The sequence below is a fragment of the Mytilus trossulus genome, chromosome 1 (assembly GCF_036588685.1).
Source record: "Mytilus trossulus isolate FHL-02 chromosome 1, PNRI_Mtr1.1.1.hap1, whole genome shotgun sequence".
Taxonomy (NCBI): domain Eukaryota; kingdom Metazoa; phylum Mollusca; class Bivalvia; order Mytilida; family Mytilidae; genus Mytilus; species Mytilus trossulus.
The window spans coordinates 106,587,262-106,608,101 of NC_086373.1; the positions used below are offsets into that span (position 1 = coordinate 106,587,262).

Genomic DNA, 20,840 nt, shown 5'->3' on the forward strand with positions numbered 1-20,840 from the left:
CGGGTGATTAAAACATACTCCATTCCAGGACCTTTTGTTTACCAAATAATTAATATTACCAATAATTGATATAATAATAAGTTCCAGGTCGACGGGTTCACACAGAAAGAGTTTTAAAGCAGAGAAAACTGTATCTTATAATCGGCATGACTTTATCAGATGACAATACCAATACAAAACAAGGCTTACGCATAGTTATATATATATACTTTAATTCAGTCACGGACCCGCGATATCACGGGTGTGTTCTGTTCTAGTATTTATTTATATATGCGTGTAGTTCATAATGTTAAGACTGCCTTTTCTTTTCTTTGAATGTATGCTAGATTATTGTTTCTATGCCCCATTTATGGGCATCATGTTTTTCTGGTCTGTGCGTCCGTTCATTCCTTCGTCTGTCTCGCTTCAGGTTAAAGTTTTTTGTTAAGGTATCTTTTGAAGTTCAATCAACTTGAAACTCAGTACACATGGTCCCTATGATATGATCTTTTTAATTGATATGCCAAATAAGAGTTTGGACTACTGAACGCAGAAAATGAAAGTTTGATTGGGTCATCCGTGTACCATGGACACATTCTTGTTCTTTTTGTTATGGTATCCTAAATGTCCGGTTAACTTGAACTATGCTCTTTGTGAGCTAGTTACCGCATAAATAAATAAAGAAGTCGAACTCGAAACGAAATTTAAGACACGACAACCAGCGGTGGTTCTTTGGTATTTTAATGCATGCTGTGAATGTGAATGTGAATCTTCAATCAAAATTCAAAATTAGAAGAAAAAATTTGATTGGTAATTGTTCAACGCCGAATCTTTACAAAAGAATGAAGTTTAAAGGCACCAATGAGTAATAAAAACAAAAAGGGAATAGCATAATGCATTAGTGAAGTCTACCACTATAGTTTCCTTATTTATTACGAGACCAAGAACAAAAGTGAAAACATTCTATTGACAAACAATATCAATAGTAAAATAAAATTTGAAAAAAGATCCTAAAAGAATTGTTAAAAAAGTGAAAATACCTAATTTGTTATGCAAAATTTATAAAATTTGTTTTACATCATATTTTCATTGTATTAGTAACGGCAACAAGTGACTAATACATGATATCACTGTACAAATACGGAAACGAAGTTAAAGAATTTAATGTCGCAAATTATAAATTATTAAAATAAAGAAAAAAAGAAGTCAACAAAGAAGACATTTGATTTTACCCGCTTTTCCCCCATTCTCTCAGGAACTGTGTGAGTGTTTTATATAAAATGTCACACTATTCGGCGACAATCAATTATTTATCATCAGAGAAGCTTATCCTCCATCGATTGGAAAAGAATATCTCCTAATCTAAAACTGGTTCCGTTATTTCAAATGATTTAAAACGAAACGTATGTTTTTGTGAAGGGTATTTGTTTCTCCCATTTAATATAAAACAGTTGACAACAGATGCTGGATGTTAAACCACTCTTCCAAAACCACTGTACTTCATTATTTATAACACCGATCGATAGGAAGGAAGGTGCCTAGAGGCAAGCGTATGGGTGCACTGAAGAATCAGATCAATAGCTAGCCCTAAATTCTACCGATTGTTAATGGGGGCTTTTGTCATCGATACGGCGCATGCTCCTGATAATGTCAGCTTCTGTAAAGATTTGGAAAATTAACTTTACCCATATTTAGTTATTGGCGATCGATATTCAGAGGAACGTTATCCAGCATCCGTCGCCAATACATTGGTGACAGTTGTATTGATGTGTAGTTCACCTTCGTTATTCATACAAATATTGTACCAGGTGTAATTACTAAAACTGGGGAATTCTTTGTGAACATTGACTATATAGTAACATAATCAGGAACAGAGGGAAAGAAGAGGTGGGTGCCGAAATATGTCGAAAAAGACGAGTAAAACAGATAAAGGAAAATCTGAGGTAAAAAAGTTTTAATTTTTTCAACCTTTAGTATTGATTAAGTGATGTAACTGTTGATTTTAAGATAGAACGAGACATTTACTGAGAATGTAGGGTGAAGATGAATCGATACAAACAATTTGAATTCTTCAGATTTTTTTTTGTTTGTCGATATTGAATTTTTACCAAGCGGAGAAGATGTGTGTATAGTAAGTATAAAAGATAATTGTATAATATCTGTTGTTAGGAGAGGAACTCGTGTTTATTTTATAATTTTTACGGTAATATTTATATTTCAAAAAGTGAACATGATCGTAGCAACACGCAGAGACAAAAGGAGAAGGGTGAATTTATTTTGACAATAGATAATCACAACGCTACCGAAAACCGTTCGTATCGATCGGTAACATCGGGTCATACGCTGACAAAAGTCGCACACCATGGCACGCGACACAGCTGTTACCCTTTAGCAGAGGTGCAGATGGGGTAATCGATTATAATAGTCTCACAAAATATTATTGATTCCTTTGTTAATGGGTTTAATTCAACGATCAAAGGGTGTATAACTACCACCTGTATTGGAAAAGTGTATAACGGGATCGGAACAATAGCGGAAGGAACATTCAAAGTATTTTTGTTCGCTTTTTCACTTTTGGGAGAAAATAGCCTCCAGTTAGACATAAATTTTTGACGTTTAAGTTATAAACATCAAAAATTTGTCCTTTGTGTTTAAAAAGATAAAGGATTCTGTTTAGCAATGAAGGATCGTTCAACAGTAAGTTTATTTTTCGTATATAATTTACGATTTGATTTGAACTTTTGTGACCACAACAATTTGTTTTACACATGTGTAAATGTTTTGTTTTTGTTTTTTATTGGGTTTCTTTTGAGTTATTGTTGTACTTATTTTAATTCAGGGTAACAAAATATGAAGAACTAGCATTGTTATAATAGTTTTCATTTTTATTTTATCTTTGAAATGATCCAAAATCTGTTATCTTACAAGGAATCCTTTTAAAAGATGTATATTCTTTCAAAAAGGACGTCGATATTTTTACCTGAAAAGTTCTGTGATCAGTAACGGTTCACCTGTATTGATTTTACCTGGGACAATTAAGCCTTTGAATTGGGTAAATGAGGTTTACAGTTGATGGTACTGAGATTGGATGATAATGTAAGCAGACTCTCAGCGGACATAGTCATGTCACACAATTCTAATATTGATTTTCTCCGCTACTTTCGGCATTAACCACTTTACTACATTAGTATCAACGGTTTTGGGGAACGTGATCTACATTGGGTTCATTATTGGACAAATTTTTATCAATAATTTATGGGAGACAAATATAATGTGTATAATATTTACACTCCTGTTATGTGTATTAGTCGTACTTAATACCTTATTAAAATGGTTACCAATGGAAAGCTATATAAGGATAAATAGGCAAAATTTATATTTAAAAGGTTAAAAAGTGAATTAACCATTACAAGATAAAATCTTTATTTATATAATTCAGATAGTCGGTACCTTCTTTTATATATATCATACTGAAGAAAGATATTATGTTTGAAATACTTATAAGATACAATTTGTTGTTATTTTTTATTCGGTCATGTCATCTTGCAGTTACATATAGAACAACAGCTTATTAAATAACTGGTCGTATTCCCTAGTACCACAAGTGCTGGAGTTAACATCTTGATTGGTAGACTTTTCATATCAAGTGCTATAGTCTTTAAATGATACCGCAACTCTAGATCTTTATCTGAATGAAACCAACAATAGGCGAGTGTAATATTTGAAAAAGACGTCTAGTTAAGGACTTTAATGCACCCACCTAACACACGGCTAATCTCTTTTTTAAATGAAAGAATAATGATTTAACTTTGATTTTTGCCCGGTCGTCACAAAATCGTACGGTGCAGTTTTTGTAAAATTGACGTTTATTTCAGAAATTAGTTGAAAATTATAAAATTACGACATGTTTTTCAAGCAAAGAAAATTAGTCGTAAATCTTCTTTTAGACAGAAAAATTAAGTGAAATAGATTCTTAAAATAATGAAAAACAATATATACAACTGTAAGTCCGCATGCTTTTGCATTCCTTATAAATATTTGACATTTTGTACGAAAATTTTCATAATCCTGACCTTTTAAGATCTACAATTAAAATTTTAACAAATGCTAATGCACTCTATCCGTTTTAGAACACACCAAATTACTCATCAGTTATCGTTTTTTCATTCAAGATCAAGACTTAATCTCAGCATTTCTTAAAATCACGAATTTCTGTAACTTTATGATGTTGGGTAAAATCACTATAGTTTCCGGAATCCCTTATCTATTTCGTTATCGGTTTTTTTCTGAATATATTAGTCGATTTCCGTGTACTTAATAGTGCTATTAGAGTACGATAAATCATATTTAAACGGTTCTATTTCTATCTTTAACTTCAGTGTAGCTTAAATAGATATAAAATCGTCCGAAATTAAGATCAAATCAAAGTAAAACATAGTTTTTGAGTTCTGTAGAATTCACCCCTTTCTAAATAAGGAATCGTATCGGAAAATTGTAGAAAATCTTCCGAGTAGTGTCAAATTTTCAAAGTCCAGTTCACAAGGAAACCATTCCTATGCTAAAAAGCAAAAACTATCCCTTGATTGACACATATGTGCATTGTCTTTCATGTATTTACTACATAGAAACTATGTAGTTAAACACTAAAGTGAAGATACAGTTGTATTGCCGCAGTGGAAAAAACGAAAAGATGAAGTTTACAGAAGACTGGTCGATGAATATGAAAAAAATGAAAACATCCCATTTCAAAATACAAAATATCATAAGAGTTGTTATAAATACTTTCTGTTTTGTCTGTACAAAGATTTTGTACTACATGTACCAATTCTACCGACCAGTCTCTTCTCGTATATCAACAAGGGTAGTAGATCTACAACTCATTCTGATTTGTCTGTTTGTATATTTTGCAAATGTATAAAGCCTATAAGCAAGTTACACAACTTCATAAGGTATCCTCTGAGGAGCAAACTAAAACTGCATTGAGTGTTACTACATATATCTCCTACCATGATCTGATTTACAAAATAACTCATGACAATTTTACTATTAAATATTTATACCATCGAGCTTGCATCGCTAAATATTTGCTACAAAATTTGAAAGTAAAGAGCTATTTAATTCTGAAAATAAAACAGCTTTTACTAACATTTCGACGATTAAAGATGACGTGCCTGTACACAAGAAAGTATTCTGGTTAACAACTTTAATTACTTGATCAGTTAACCGGGATTAATTTCTGCCCGAGGATCGCCGACGAGAAAACTACACAACAAATTATCAGCTTCAACAAAAACTAAAAATATATGGTCAATTTATAGTTACATGTATACAGCATCAACAAGGCCAATGTACATCCAATATTGTAAACAGTAGTTCTATGATTTTGTCTTATGCCGTAATGACAGAAAATTAGTCGTTTAAAATGACTGTGATATACAGTCTGTCAAATTTAAAGATCTGAGCAGTGACTGCGAAACTGGTTGCAACCACTTTATGCAGCTACTAGTATTTTACGGAAGCAGATATAGGGTAAAATTGTAATCCAAAGATGAATATCCATTATCTCAAAACATTTCACTGGATTATTCAATTGAAATTATGCCACCAGCTTAAAAAAACATTTCTGTATTGTCTTTTGGATGATGGCGCAGCTTCGGCAGTTAATAAAGCGTACGATATTCCTATTGACAAAGTTCTTAGATGTATGGCTTTAGTAGAATGTATATTATCTATAAATATTTTTTTTTACTCTTTTTCATTTAGGTTTATTATTACAAATGCACCGTATTTATGGACACACCTTTGATATACTATTAGCAAGTTTGACTGCTCAGGAGGTTAGAAAATTGAAATTGGGGCATACATTCTACATGGCATTATTTTTCTTCTGGGTGTCAAAATTTCATCCAAGACAATATCGACCTAACTACAGAAACAATAAAAGTTCTCCGTATGACTATGGTTGGCTAAAAGGCAACAGCGGTCCGGTATGATGTCATCCAACTTTCCACAAGATTTGACCTGTTCACGCATTGGTATAGGTATCGGGGGAGGGTTGAGATTTCTAAAAACACGTTTAACCCCGCCGCAATTTTGCGCCTGTCCCAAATCAGGAGCCTCTGGCCTTTCTTTGTTTTGTATGATTTTTTATTTTAATTTTTTTAGTATATTTCGGAGCTAAGTATGACGTCCATTATCATTTAAAACTAGTACATTTTTGTTTAGGGTCCAGCTGAAGAACGCCTCCGGATTTAGGAGTTTCTTGCTGCATTGATGACCCATTGGTGGTCTTCGGCCGTTGCCTGCTTTTTGAACGGGTTGGTGTCTCTTTGACAAATCCCTCATGTCCATTCCCAATTTTTAATTCAATCTGTATATAGTAGATCTTGTGTCCGCTTTGAGCAGAACCTCTGCTGTCCTGTTATATGCCCATGCCAAGGAAGTTGTCTTTGTATGGATATGTTGACCGATAATAATGATGAGATTACAAGTTGAAATGAAGCTATAATATTATATTCCGATATCGCAATATTCCGACACCTAAAGGGTCCAACATCCCATTGGTCCGACGTTTCGATCATTTAGGTTATAAGCTAACGGGATTTTAACATAAGAAAGCCAAATAAAAGGTTCAATATTAGGATAACCTTGTCCTCCGTTTGAAGCGGTGAAACAAGATATAAAAATTAATACTTAGTGCCAAAGTAGCCGAACGTCATCACTAGCGTAATTTAAAAAAAGTACAAACTACTTTGTCAAGTGTTGTTTAATTAATTAGATATATCAAGATACACGGCGGCCGACTAAAGTAAAATCAAACACACAGTTTGACGTACAATGAGTGATCATAATTTCCTTGTCATGTTTTATATTGAAATTGTCACAATTTTGTTGATATAAATATACTAGTAGCACTTTACTCATTTTGGTAATGTTAGTTAGTACTCTTATCATATCTGATTTAGTGATGTAAATGTAATTGCGGTATGATCCAGACTCAACATATTGCACTACAATAATAAAAAAAAAAGTCTGCCCTATGGTTGTCTGATCTTGAAGCGGTTGGCAGGCTTTCAAACTAACAGGAGACCATACGCTTCCTCAATTTTAATGTACAGCTCATCATGGGACTTTTCTAAACAATTAAAAATACGTCATATGTTATATTTCTCCCTTGCTTCAAATATTTTGTTTCGGAATATTTATATCAAATTTGTAGATATATGTTTGTAAGTACGTGCAATCAATAATATGGATGTATTATAAGATTTAGATAATGCAAGGGCGACTACAGATACATTTGTGTGACTTAATGGTTGATTTTCAAAGACTCCGAGAGAAAACGTTACGTAACATGCGTTACCGTTAACATCAACCAAAATTAATTAATACTATGATAGAAATATATTTCCCCAACAGTAATACACCATTCCTGTAAAATTGTTTCGTTTTTGCATTTGTTTTGACTCGATTAATCTACTGGAAGTATCCGTGAATTTAAATTGCACCCATGACCTTTGACCTCGATTTAAAAAAAAATGCACCATAATTTCTTTTGACGACCGGGATATTTAGAAAGTACACATTCTTAGCTTTCCAGTGATATATAATTAGCCGTGTGTTAGGTAGGTGCATTAAAAATGTAAATTTGGCTCTCATATCACTCGCCTACAAGGGTTTGGTAGTATATTACCTCACCCATTGCACATCAAATATATACTCTAAACGATTTCAATAATGTATATACACTAATATAATCTTTCTTTTGACGATCTTTTTTATTTTGTATATATAAAAGTTAACTCATACGCGTAAAAAAATATTTATTTTGTACCAAGCTCTAATTGCTTGCCATGCAAACGTGATCAGAGGACCCGGGCTATCTAAAATTATGTTTTCATCATAAATTAGATTGGAATTCAATGTATAAAACCCTGATGTGAAAAAAAACCCGACTCGCTATATAATTTCCGAGATACATGACCTCATTAAATCAAACCATCAGCATGTGAATACTATGATGTGTATGTGTGTGTGATATAAAGAGTTGTTACCAAATTAACATCTGCGTTCTCCTACCTTATATGGCTTTGTGTTTAAGATTTCCAAGATAGAAGGGACGAAAAGGTGCTAAATGAGATTGACGCCAAAATTTGTATTTGTATGCGTATTCTCAACACAACTTGCAACAAAATTTAATTTGCTTTAATTTTTGTTAGAAAACTTTACAGATTAGCTCAATTCTGTGTTCATTCTTGTTTTCAATATATGCTTGTTCGAATTTCTCTTGCCAATATGCAACTGGAATGTCAGATTTAGCTTACCTTAGCCCAACTTCAGTTCAAATGTGATTTTGATATACCTTTTTTAATCCATTATAAACCTTCATCTTGGATACGCAAGAAATATGTGTCACTGGATAATAAGCAAACAACGGTTAACTTATCATATTGAATTGTTTTTTTATAGGAGAGTATGTCTACTACAGACAGTCTAGCAAGTGAAGCGAGCCCTGTAACAGACGTGAGGACCAGCACACCTGTTAAAGGTAAGTCATGTAGTAAGGTAACCACAATCTTAGCGGAAAACATAGTGAGTAAAGCTAATATATTTTACATTTATCAACAAATATGATTTACAAATTTGATTGAGAAAAAAAATGCGTAAAAATGTCAACAAGAATATTTAATTCATGACTTTGCGCATGTAATCTTTGTCAAATAATGTTATTGTAAAATGTAAGTTCATAAATTATGTAATGAGACTAAAAGTGAGGTTGCTTCTCCTTTGCCATTATTAATATTATCAAATATAACAAAGATTATCGAGATACTATTAGCATACGAACACTATCATTGAAATATCAAATATAAGTTAGTACCACGAATAGTATTATTTTACTAACGCTCACGAAGTTCGACGAGTTACACTTTTCTTTTCAAAGCTAATAAAGTTCCACGAGTTACCATTTACAATAGTTTATTAGAGCTAACGAAGTTCTGCGATTTACCATTTATTTGATAGATCTAACTAAATTCCGCGAGTTATCAATTATTTATAAGAGCTAACTAACTTCCCGTTTACTGACTAAAGCTAACGAAGTTCGACGACTTTTGATTTACGTACACATTAGCATAAAGAAGTTCCAAGATTGATCATAAGTCTATTCTCAGTCTATCAAAGCCAACAAAGTTTCGCGAGACATTTAAAAAAAAAATTATTCCAACGGTGTCCTAGCTTGACAATGATAATCAACAGCATATAACTCAAGCATATTTAAACATTAGTGATTTTCAGTTTCGCAAGAATTGGTTTATTTTTTTATGTCATTGTTTATAAAAATCTTTTGTGGATTTTATAACAGCTTCTTCATTTTTGAAGGTCCGGATATTATTTGTAAAATACATGTAAGCTTTCTCTATTGAACCAGTTTTTTGTTGTACTAAGCCAGGAACCACACCATTGGTTTTGTTAGTATATGTCTTAGCGCTTTCATCTGTTAAATAATTCACAAATTCTTTAGAATAATGGCGACAATGAGCTTGCCATTAGAAATCACCACTTGCCTACTAAGACCACTCGCCCATCTAGGCCTCTAGTTAACTAACGCGAGTTCAAAACTGTGAAAGCAGGCATCGAAATGACCATATGCTGGGTTTGTCACCTAGAATATGTTGGTGTTGTATTGGGTTTTTTTCATTTCCTTTAAGAATAGTAAGAAAACTAGAATGAGTACCAATTAAGTTTTAATTTTGTAATCCAGAATGTGTCTCACCCAAAAGTAATACTTTTTTACAGATAGGATTTGATTCGATTTGCTAATGAATTAATTTTAAAAACATGGTGACAGTATGTAAAACAAATAATTTTGAATGAACATTTTCTTATTCAATGTTTACATTTAATTCTCTGCCTGTCTGTCTTTCTTTTTTCTCTTTTTCTCTTGAATATACAAATTAAACAAACACAGACTGATTTAAACTCGACTTACTGTAACAAACTGTCAATAGAGCGAATGATCGTATACGAAATATCTATAAAATTAAAGGAAAGAAGTTGGAAACGAGTATCCTAGCTTGGTAGGGACTGATAGAACACCTCCAACGAAACAAAAAGAAATTTACTTTTATGGGGAAAAAATGTATACAAGCTCTAAGAAAGTCAAATGATTGTCTAAAAATATCTAAATTAATCTTCATATTCGTGTACTTTATAGTGTTCTTCCCAATAATTAATTTATTAAACCCCAATATGGTTGGGATATTCAAGGATCAGTGTCAAGATATCTTCCTTGAGCGAGCGACATTTCTGTCATAGAATCAATTCGGTTTGAATTATATTGAAATGGTTATATATGTTTACAGATGGTTATGGTCGCCAATTTATTAAATTGTAGAAGAAATGCAGAAGTCTTGTACTTCTAGTCAGAATATTTTTTTCAACTGCTTTGTTAAGACTTCCCAAGAAACATCCACCTCCTGGTCACACGTCTAAATAATTCACAAGCATCGCTAGTCTGTATATGAGGTATATACATCCTTACAATTTACCCCTATCACAAGCACTGAGTGTGCCTAAGATCAAACCTTCCAACTATATACCTTTATAATTCCGATCTGCAAGGAATCCATCACTACAGCACACCACCTTAAGATTAAACCTTCCAACTACATACCTTTAGTATTCCGAACTGCAAGGAATTCATCATTACAGCATACCACCTACAGACCAAACAAGAATATATAAAACATCTAAGCCTTCCAACTACCAACCTACAAAACGAAATAGAATATGTAAAACATCTAAGCCTTCCAACTAACTACCAACCTACAAAACTTCTGAAGAATACCCCCATCAATTCAATACGAAACCTTCCTAACTTTTTGTGTAAAACAATAAAACCTTACAAAATGCCATCCAAAGATCTATATGTAGTTACATCATTTACAGACTGATTTTAAATTTTAAATGTTCATCATGCTTGTATCTTGCACAGAAAAAAGTGCCATTGCAACATCCACACCACATGATTCACACTAGCTTTCACAAGTATCTGATAGATTTCAGGGGAAGCGAGGTTTTCCCACCACCTTTAATCTGACAATCCACTCATTAGATAAAGTATGGTTATTCCATACATTTGCTCTTTGCACATTTGCTAACAAAAAGCCCGAAACAACATCAAAAGGAACTAACTGAAAAAATAATAAACAATTAAAGCAGTCAATACAATAGATATTATAAAATTTCTCGAAGTTTTTCATATCAGCTATACTAGTGTTATTAAATATTCTATGTAGTTTTCTAAATATTAAAATGTGTAATAAACCCCAAAAAATCATAAAATCATTTTTGAGGAACTGAAAATGTAGAAAACGGCTTCTTTAATTACAGTTTTTATTTGCACGCTAGAGTTTACATACTATCACGATAATGTTCAAATAGAATTACCAGTCGTTCATTTTAGGATGTGTAATCCTGTGTTAGTTCTGAGACCAAAATTCTGACTGATCGCTCATTTCTCTGATAAGATAGTTTGGGAGAGAGAAAATCGATGGCTTGGGAAGTCCTGATACGCTAGTGATTTGTAAATACTCCGAGTTCCTGCATAGACGTTATTTGTAAGAAGATTTGGAGCTTAATAAAAACAAAATAAGGTCATGATGCTAGAAATGCTTTACGACAAACAATGAAGAGAAAACCTTGGAATTCAGATTTATTAGAGACAGGCATCAAAATTAGGTTCTGCTTCAGATAAAAAGTAGAACATGTCTCTTCCCATTAAGATGAGTTGCTTAAGAATTGTAAAAATTAATAACCAAGTAAAGCTTGTCTGTTTTCAAAATGCATTATAGGATTGGTGTCTTATTTACGTATACACCACACATTTCTTATTACTTTTGGTGTACAACAATACAAAATGAACTATTTCATTGAATGTAATAAGTATGAATTGTAACAAGTTTATAGGTGGAGTAGTTCATCCTGAGTGATCCGTGCGCAGTTGTCAATTTTCTTTGTCAAATCATTAAAACCAAAGAAAACAAAAACAAAGCCAACTTGTATAAATGTTTGCCCTCGTGAATTCGGTGACATATGTATCAGTACATTTTACAGCACTTGTGTTATATTATCGTCTTTTATGAGTAGCAATGAAAAAGATGTTATAAAATTGTGTTTATTGATGATGTTACATTGATATGTGACATTATTCTGTCGCCATGACTGGGGAGAGATGAAGTTTCCAATATTTTCCTGATAGCTACCATTAGAATCGTAGAGAGCCCCCGTAGAGACATCTGAACTGTGTTTGATGGTATGAGTGCCACTTTGGCGATGTTTGTAGATGATCGATTCAGTGTATTAATGGTTCTGAACCACCAGGAATCAATGCCTTATCAGAGAAAAGCTTGATATGGGCAGATCAAATACACCACCCAGCATGTCTTAATAACAAGTATTAGATTTACTCACATTTATAGCTTTTTACACTAAAAACTATAAGTGACGATGTAAAAAGGCAGAATTTCAAAAGCTTGTACTGGTTATAAAAACGATGTATGTCAGTTGAAACTTTTTTCAAATTATTTTTTTTACAAAGAAATATATTTAAAGAAATTAATACTCGTTGAAATGTTAAAAACATATTCTTAGAAAATGCTGTAACAATATGGGTGATGGAACAAATGTCAAAAGTTATATTTTAGTCACATGCTCACAGTTACGAATAAAGCAAACCCTTATGACGTATGAATATTATTTCAGACGAATACGGTTATTCTTTCATTTTGCACATTTATAAACAATCTGAGTAAACAATTACTGACTGATTCTTCTTTTCTTTTTTCCCTTGACAAGTAAAGAGAATATGAAGGGGAAAATGGTTTTCACTCTTTGCTATAACAACACAAAAAGAAGACAATTATTGAAAACAAACTTCAACGAACAGTTGTTTAGTAACATTGATGATCTTAATGTTTAAAATAAACGACAGAATCCTATAAATCGTAAATAATTTGATCCAACTCTCAAATCGGTTATATTAAAGAGCACCAATGTCCGGTTGGATCTGCAGATGTTTGTCACATTTTGTTAAATTTTTGTTTTCATCTAAAAAGACGGTTTTTTTTTAATTTCTTTGTCTTTGATTTTATTTTGATATTTGCATTGGTTTTGATGTTCGTGTTTTTCATAGACCATCACACAAGGACTTTTGTTACTCTGTCATCCTTGCTGACGCACACGTGCAAACACGCACACCCCTGGGCTTTTAAACCCAAGATACCATACAAAAAAGATTTCCAAATATCTATTTCCTTGTATTCATATCTTATATGGAATCCATTTTCCGTCTTTTTATGAGGAAAACCAACATACTCGAATACGTTACGTTCTTAATTAAACAAATTAGGTCAGAAAAGGAAAACCTATAAGTAATACATTTAGTTATGCGGAAAGGAATGGGTATGATGGGGGAGAAATATAGGACAGGTAAATTAATGTAAAATTTTCCCTTGACAATAATATATATGATAATTTTGATATAGAAACAAGATACTTTTGTTACTAGTATTCTGTTTCATATTTCATCTTTTCTTGAGAATGACAAAGACGGTTGCTACAATGATTTATTGATACTTTCCATTTAATACATGCCTAAGGACATTTTTTTATGACAATATTTAAAGGACGATACAGTTATTTTATTTTTCAAGAAAATAAATAAAAAATTTGGAAACTGTTAATTATTGTTTAAAAAATGGGGTTGTTGGAAATATCGTCAAGGAAACATAAAATCGTAGATGAATTGATACAAATCACCACGACAGGTTGTCAACAGTGTTTGCTGAAGGTAAATCCCAACCTAATACCGGATAATTAAAGTCAGGAACCGTAGGTATGGTGTCGTCTGCTAAACCTCTCAGCAGACGATCAATATGTAAGAGTAGAACCATTATTCATGAAGCGTCACAAAGGAATCGGATTTGCATGCAAGAGAAACACGTATCACCTCCTGTGCTTACTACAAATACTTCATTCAATAAACGCGTAACTGACACCGAATATGGTGATTTAAAATACTTTGAAAATAATTTCACAGAATAAACGGTTGATGGATAAACTTTTACAAGGTAAGAAAAAAATAGTTTGAAATAAGATCGATATTTTTGGATACGGAGATATTATCAGGTAACACAAAGAGAGACAGGTAAGAAAATTGGATTTCTATGGCAACCGAAGTGTCTAATCGTCCACTGATCGAAGTTGTAGCTCGCAGACCTTCCATCACGTACACAGGAACTATCTAATTTGTCATTTGCACTTACAAAACCTTCTCATTTTTTGTCGTTATAAGAGTTTAAATCAATAGATAAAGGATGGTGATTCGAAATTAGAGAAGGGATCAAGCAGTCATAGTTTTGATTAAAAATATATATTGAACTTTACTAATATATATTTTCGTTTTAATTTGAAAAAAAAAGAAATAACAGGTTTGTAATTTTAAAGCCCGAATTCACAAGTTAAGTTATGAATAAAATTGAATTTTCTCCTTTTTTGAGTAACACATCTGCTACTTAAAGACTTCACTCAGTGCTCTTGTTCAAATGAGGGAACGCGCAGTTGTGTGTGAAATTAAAGGGAATGGACCATACAAACTTATTGTTTGAAAAAAATCAGAACATACGTTTAATTCTATTTCACTGTGATAGCAAATAAAGCACGTTTTTTAACTGTGGAACTTGAAACGGAAATATATTTGAATATAATACGAGTTCTGTCTTTCTACATTTCTTAATCCGAGCTTACAAGATTTGAAATAAGGGGAAATTTGGTATCTAAGTTGGTCATAATTATAAGAAAAACAAGTTTCTTCCGGGACATTAAATGTATTATTTTGGCAACGCAACCGTTGATTTCTTCCAATACTTTGACAATGAACTCGAAAAGTTGGATAATATCAGTCTTTTGTGATTGGTTGCATTTGTGCCCTTTCCAGTATGTTCATATGATAACGTGCATAATTTGGTTAAAAAATTATGACTTGGGGTGAAATTAAATGACATCGAGCCATGCACTATGTATATGAACAATGCATTAAGATTTTTCGGATATCGAAAATTGTATGGATTCAAATGCCAGAATACATTTTTACCGCAAGTTGCAAAGTTGAGATAAAAATGTAACTAGTTTGCATATATTTATATATAACATAAACACTTATTCAAAGCTCCACAGATCTATTAAGTTTAAAATCTTATGGTAAATTATCTTAAATACACGGAGATATTAAATATATTAGCAAATTTTAATTTAAAATGTGACAAATTAAGATGATTCAAAGTTAAAACATTTTTGTTATTCAGCGCAGTAGAAATCAAGATCAGTGACATAAATTTAAAAACAAAAAATTCTCAAAGAAATATTTCTAGGAATGAACCTGTAAGTTTCTTTCTATATACATACTATACACAATTCTTTTGCTTTTGCGTAACTTAAATCATTTTGATTACTCTACTCTTGATTGTTTATTTGCACAAGATCTTGCGGTCCTGTCAAAGATAATAAAACTCGTCAGTTCAAACTGTATGTAGCGATTGTGACGATAACTACTGACTAGTGGACCAGTAGTGATCACAGAGTAAACTATATTAAGTACAGTTTAAATTTGTCTCATACATCCTTCTGGTCGATATGTACCTACTTCATCCAACGGGTTTATAACATGTGTATGTACCCGTAGGAGAGCCGTGGTGTAGTGGTTAGCGCATTTGACTACAAACACAAAGGTTCCTAGTTCGATCACGGATCCGGGGAGAACATTTCAGGGACTGAATTTTCGACTCCCCCTTGACACCATTTGCGAGTATGATCTTCAGAAACGACGATAGTCCATCGGAAGGGTACGATCAATGGATGACCCTTGTTTAGAAAGAGCGATATCTCTTGCACGTAAAAGACATCCTTGTAGATTTAGAAAAAGAGTAGGTTAATGCCGCTACAAGAAAGCACTTGCACCAACAAAGTGGAAAGGGATTAATATTAGTTGCAATAACTTGTTTCCCAATCCACTATAAATAAATATGTTTAAACTAAAACCCGTAGTGTTCACAGAGTAAACTCCACTATTTTCTACATAAGAAAATGTCTGTACCAAGTCAGAAATATGACAGTTGTTATCCATTTGTTTGATGTGTTTGACTTTTTGATTTTGCCATTTGATTTTGGACTTTCCTTTTTGAATTTAATTTGGAGTTCAGTATTTTTGTGTTTTTACCTTTTCTATATCAAGGAGGTTGAATGTTGTCTCATACAATCTCCGTGACTATATATACCTGCTTCATCCAGCTGGATTATAAAGATAAGTGGGCCAGTAGTGTTCATAGGGTAAACTATATCAAGGAGGTTGAATGTTGTCTCATACAATCTCCGTGACTATATATACCCGCTTCATCCAGCTGGATTATAAAGACAAGTGGGCCAGTAATGTTCATAGGGTTAACTGTATCAAGGAGATTGAATGTTGTCTCGTACAACCTCCGTGACTATATATACCTGCTTCATCCAGCTGGATTATAAAGACAAGTGGGCCAGTAATGTTCATAGGGTTAACTATATCAAGGAGGTTGAATGTTGTCTCATACAATCTCCGTGACTATATATACCTGCTTCATACAGCTGGATTATAAAGGCATGTGGACCAGTAGTGTTCATAGGGAAAACTTTATCAAGGAGGTTGAATGCTGTCTCATACAATCTCCGTGACTATATATACCTGCTTCATACAGCTGGATTATAAAGGCATGTGGACCAGTAGTGTTCATAGGGAAAACTTTATCAAGGAGGTTGAATGCTGTCTCATACAATCTCCGTGACTATATATACCTGCTTCATCCAGCTGAATTATAAAGATAAGTGGGCCAGTAGTGTTCATAGGGTTAACTATATCAAGGAGGTTGAATGTTGTCTCATACAACCTCCGTGACTATATATACCTGCTTCATCCAGCTGGATTATAAAGACAAGTGGGCCAGTAGTGTTCATAGGGTTAACTATATCAAGGAGATTGAATGTTGTCTCATACAACCTCCGTGACTATATATACCTGCTTCATACAGCTGGTTTATAAAGGCATTATATAACAACAATTATAGAATAAGAATATAAAAGTCAATGCAGAAAGATCATAAAAAGCAGAACGAAATCAACGCAATAATGTTGAGTTCTTTTTTTCTGCAGTTAACTTGAATTCAGACGTTTACAAGATAATATTTTCTTATTCATGAAAAAAAATCAAACGTTATTGTAGATGCCCCATCTGAGAACGGAGACGCTGTAAATGGACCTGTAAATTTATCAACACCAAAAAGCTCCAGGAGTACAGATAGTCCAATGGAAGATGATAAAGTACCAATAGCTAAATCACCAACCCCTAGAAATGACAGAAAACGACGAGCAAGCGACGACAGTAGTGTAGAGGTGAGTAAGGGACAATAGAGGCGATAGATTATCAATTGTAGATTTAAGTAAATGTTTATTGATTTTTTATTCGTCTTGATCATTCATTTATAGTGATTAGAGAATGCAACGAATTCCACCATCTCTGATTGTATATCATGAACACCTTGTTTAATGTAGTTGGTTGGTGAATAATATCATACTTGATTTCAAAAAGGGGATATGACTCAAAGAGACATGAATGAGAAATAACGATGAGTTTAATAAAAACAGATTTATTTTTATAGTAGCTCCCTGTGCATAATCTTTTCTCCAAATGCACAGAGAGGATCTTTAACGTATTCCAGCCGTGCCACTTTCCTCACACGTTAACTTACCCACTGATCCACTCGCAGGACCTCTGTATATGATGACAGAATAAAACCATACTATCTTAATTCAGTGTATTTTTTTTTTATAGTAATCTGACGCCTGTCATTAATGCTGTTTCCTTGTAAATTGAAGATTACAAGTTCAAATAAAAGTGAATAATACTAGTTCATTCATTTTCTGTTAAATGATGGAAGTTCAATAAGAAAAAAATATATAATTTCAATTTTCCTTTTACAGTGAATAAACGTAATTAATTTGTAATAGATACAGATTTCTTTTTTTTAATTTTAAACCCTTTATGTATGGCATATTGTATATATCTTGAACGTTCTCCCTTTGTTTGTAACAAGCTAGTTTACGAATTGAAAAAAATGTATTGCTTTGAAATATTGTAAATATGATTATTTAGAGTTCAACCAAGACTAGTGAGGTAGAAATGGGCGATGATCAAGACGGCAAAGATGATGACGATGATAATGACGACGATGATGACGAAAAAATTCCAGTTGGGAAAGAAATTGACCCCGAGAGACTGAAAGCTTTCAATGTAAGGAACAAGTAGAAAGGCATCTTTTATATGAAATTTGTAGAACAGATTTTTTTTTATCGTTTGAACTTAGTTAATTTTTTTACTTTTCTTAAAGACCCTTGTATATCCAGTAGACAGTTCATTTTTTTTTATACAAACGCCATTTATTCAGACTTACTTCATAAATAAAGATATTTGTGACGATTGCCTTAAAATGCATGTTCCAAACATGCTGAACCTAATGTGCGCGGACATCTGTTGGTGTACCTTGTTTGCTATTTATTATAAGTGTTTATATTTATGAGGCGATGACATTGTCATTATTAATAACTTTTAAGTTTATCATTTAATTCCGTCTCCTTTTTTCATTAATTGAAGGACATGCATCCAAAAACATTTCCTTAGCATTTAATTAAATTGATATTGCTCAATTACAGATGTTTGTTCGATTATTTGTCGATGAAAACTTGGACAGAATAGTACCCATATCAAAACAACCTAAGGACAAAGTTCAAGCAATTCTTGAAGCATGTGATCGTCAGTTTCCGGAATTTCACGAGAGATCACGAAAAAGGATTAGAACTTACCTCAAGTCCTGCAGACGAATGAGAAGAACTAAAGAGCAAAATGGTTGGGAACCGGTACGTTTGTATAATGAAATGTTTTATGAATAATAATGGGCATGCACTTTTGAAAATTTGAAGAAAAAAATGAAACAAACAAAATTTCTTTCCGCTTCACCCGACTTGGTGCCATTTATTTGGGTCGAAATCATTAAAGAGTTCAATCCTGGAAAATTTTACAATTGCATATTAAAATAACTTTCGCTCTGTTTAAGATTCGAGTATTTGTTACTTACGAAATAAAATACTAATTGCATGAAAAAAATCGCCACCAAAATAGCATAACGTAGTCAAATAAATATATCTTCAAATGCATGAAGAGTAAGATAAATGAAAACATAACAGTACAACTTTTTTTATTATTTGCATAATATTTAAAACATAAATTTAATTGTGTATACTAGTGTAAATTTCAACTAATCTAGAATATTTAATTAAGTGTGACGTCATGTTTAATTAGCACATCTTTGATGACATAAACACAATGTAAATATCCATGCATTGGCTTAACTGTGAAAAGCTAACTTGTTTATTCTTGCAACTTTTACAGCAGCTTCGACCAACACCTCCCCACCTGACTTCAGCCGCAGCAGAAGGTCTTTTAAGTAGTGCATGTGAAAATGAGAGTAATAATGCTAAGAGAATGCGCATGGGACTTGAACCACTTCCGGTAAGAATTCGGAAATGTGTTAATTTATTTTTTAAGGCAAGACTATGATTTTGGAAAGTTATCTTAATTTAATTGTTTTGTGAATTAATGTTTATGAGGCGATGCCATTATTGATATTATAATTCGCCGTAAACATTCAAAATCCTAAAGCTATCCTAATTTAATGTTTTGAAACTTCAAACTTGACCCAAACAAATATGTTTTATACAATTGAATGGTAGTCACTTGTTTTTATATAAAACAAAATGTGATTTTAAATCGATATATATTATTTAAAAACTAAAGGTTGCATTATTAGTCGTTTAACATTTATAACAATTTTTGTTTATGTTTTTGAAATAGTTTTGTCTTTACTTGAAGGCATCAGTGATGAACGCAGCAAAGGAATCATCTACCACTAACCAAAGTCAAACATCTACACCACAATCAACGCCTTCATTACAGAAGCAGACGACACCACCACCACCAGCGCCACCTGCTGTCCAGGTTGCCCACAGTCGGTCTTCACCAGCACCACAACCCTCAGCAACTCCTCAGGCTGAAAGACATTCACAGAGTAACAGTGATTTCCTACGACATCAGCCTCCACCACCCGCCTTCAGGCCTCCTCCAGAGTTTCATTCGCCATTTTTTCCGAACGGAAACGGACTTTTCCGTCCAGGTTTTCCGCCAACCTATCAGCATCCAGCCCATCATCACCCCACAGTGTTGTCACATAGTTCTATAACAGCAAACTCTGTACAAAATGGTATGTGATAATAAGATAATTCTTTAAGTAATAATTTAAAAGGCGTCTGAAATTATGGGTACCGGATATATAAAAAAAAGACAACACAAATATGTATATGATAAACGATGGTTAAATGAGTATTCACAATTCTTAATGAAAATGACTGCATAGCTTTGTAAAGAATGAATACGAACTAAAATTGGGTACACTAATCGATGTACAGAAATCATTTAAACATGCATGTAGATAGCAGAAACCAATAAGCGCTCATACTATAAAGAACAGTTCGTTCACTTTTGGCAAGCAGATTATGTGGAAGATTAAATTAAGGTTTACAATAAATAAATAATTTGAATGGTCTTCTTTTTGACAAATTTTCCTATTATGTTTGTTTGTTTGTTCACACATCATTGTCAATAGGATGGAATTGTATGCTACTGTCATACAAGTGAGAGGTTTAGGTAGCTATACACCAGGTTT

The 20,840-nt window shown here is 32.8% G+C and overlaps 1 protein-coding gene across 2 annotated transcripts in view; it reads left to right on the top strand.

Moving 5' to 3' along the window:
• LOC134696078 (nucleolar protein 4-like) overlaps positions 1-20,840 on the top strand; it is a 58,944-nt gene that overhangs the window by 35,621 nt on the left and 2,483 nt on the right. Inside the window, exons 4-9 of one of the 2 annotated variants that reach the window (XM_063557678.1) lie at positions 8,449-8,527; positions 17,288-17,457; positions 18,218-18,355; positions 18,775-18,978; positions 19,514-19,630; positions 19,991-20,378. In XM_063557678.1, the coding sequence (XP_063413748.1) occupies positions 8,449-8,527; positions 17,288-17,457; positions 18,218-18,355; positions 18,775-18,978; positions 19,514-19,630; positions 19,991-20,378 (1,096 nt within the window). Of the gene's footprint in view, positions 1-8,448; positions 8,528-17,287; positions 17,458-18,217; positions 18,356-18,774; positions 18,979-19,510; positions 19,631-19,990; positions 20,379-20,840 lie in introns of both variants that reach the window. The other variant, XM_063557670.1, reaches the window with a different exon arrangement.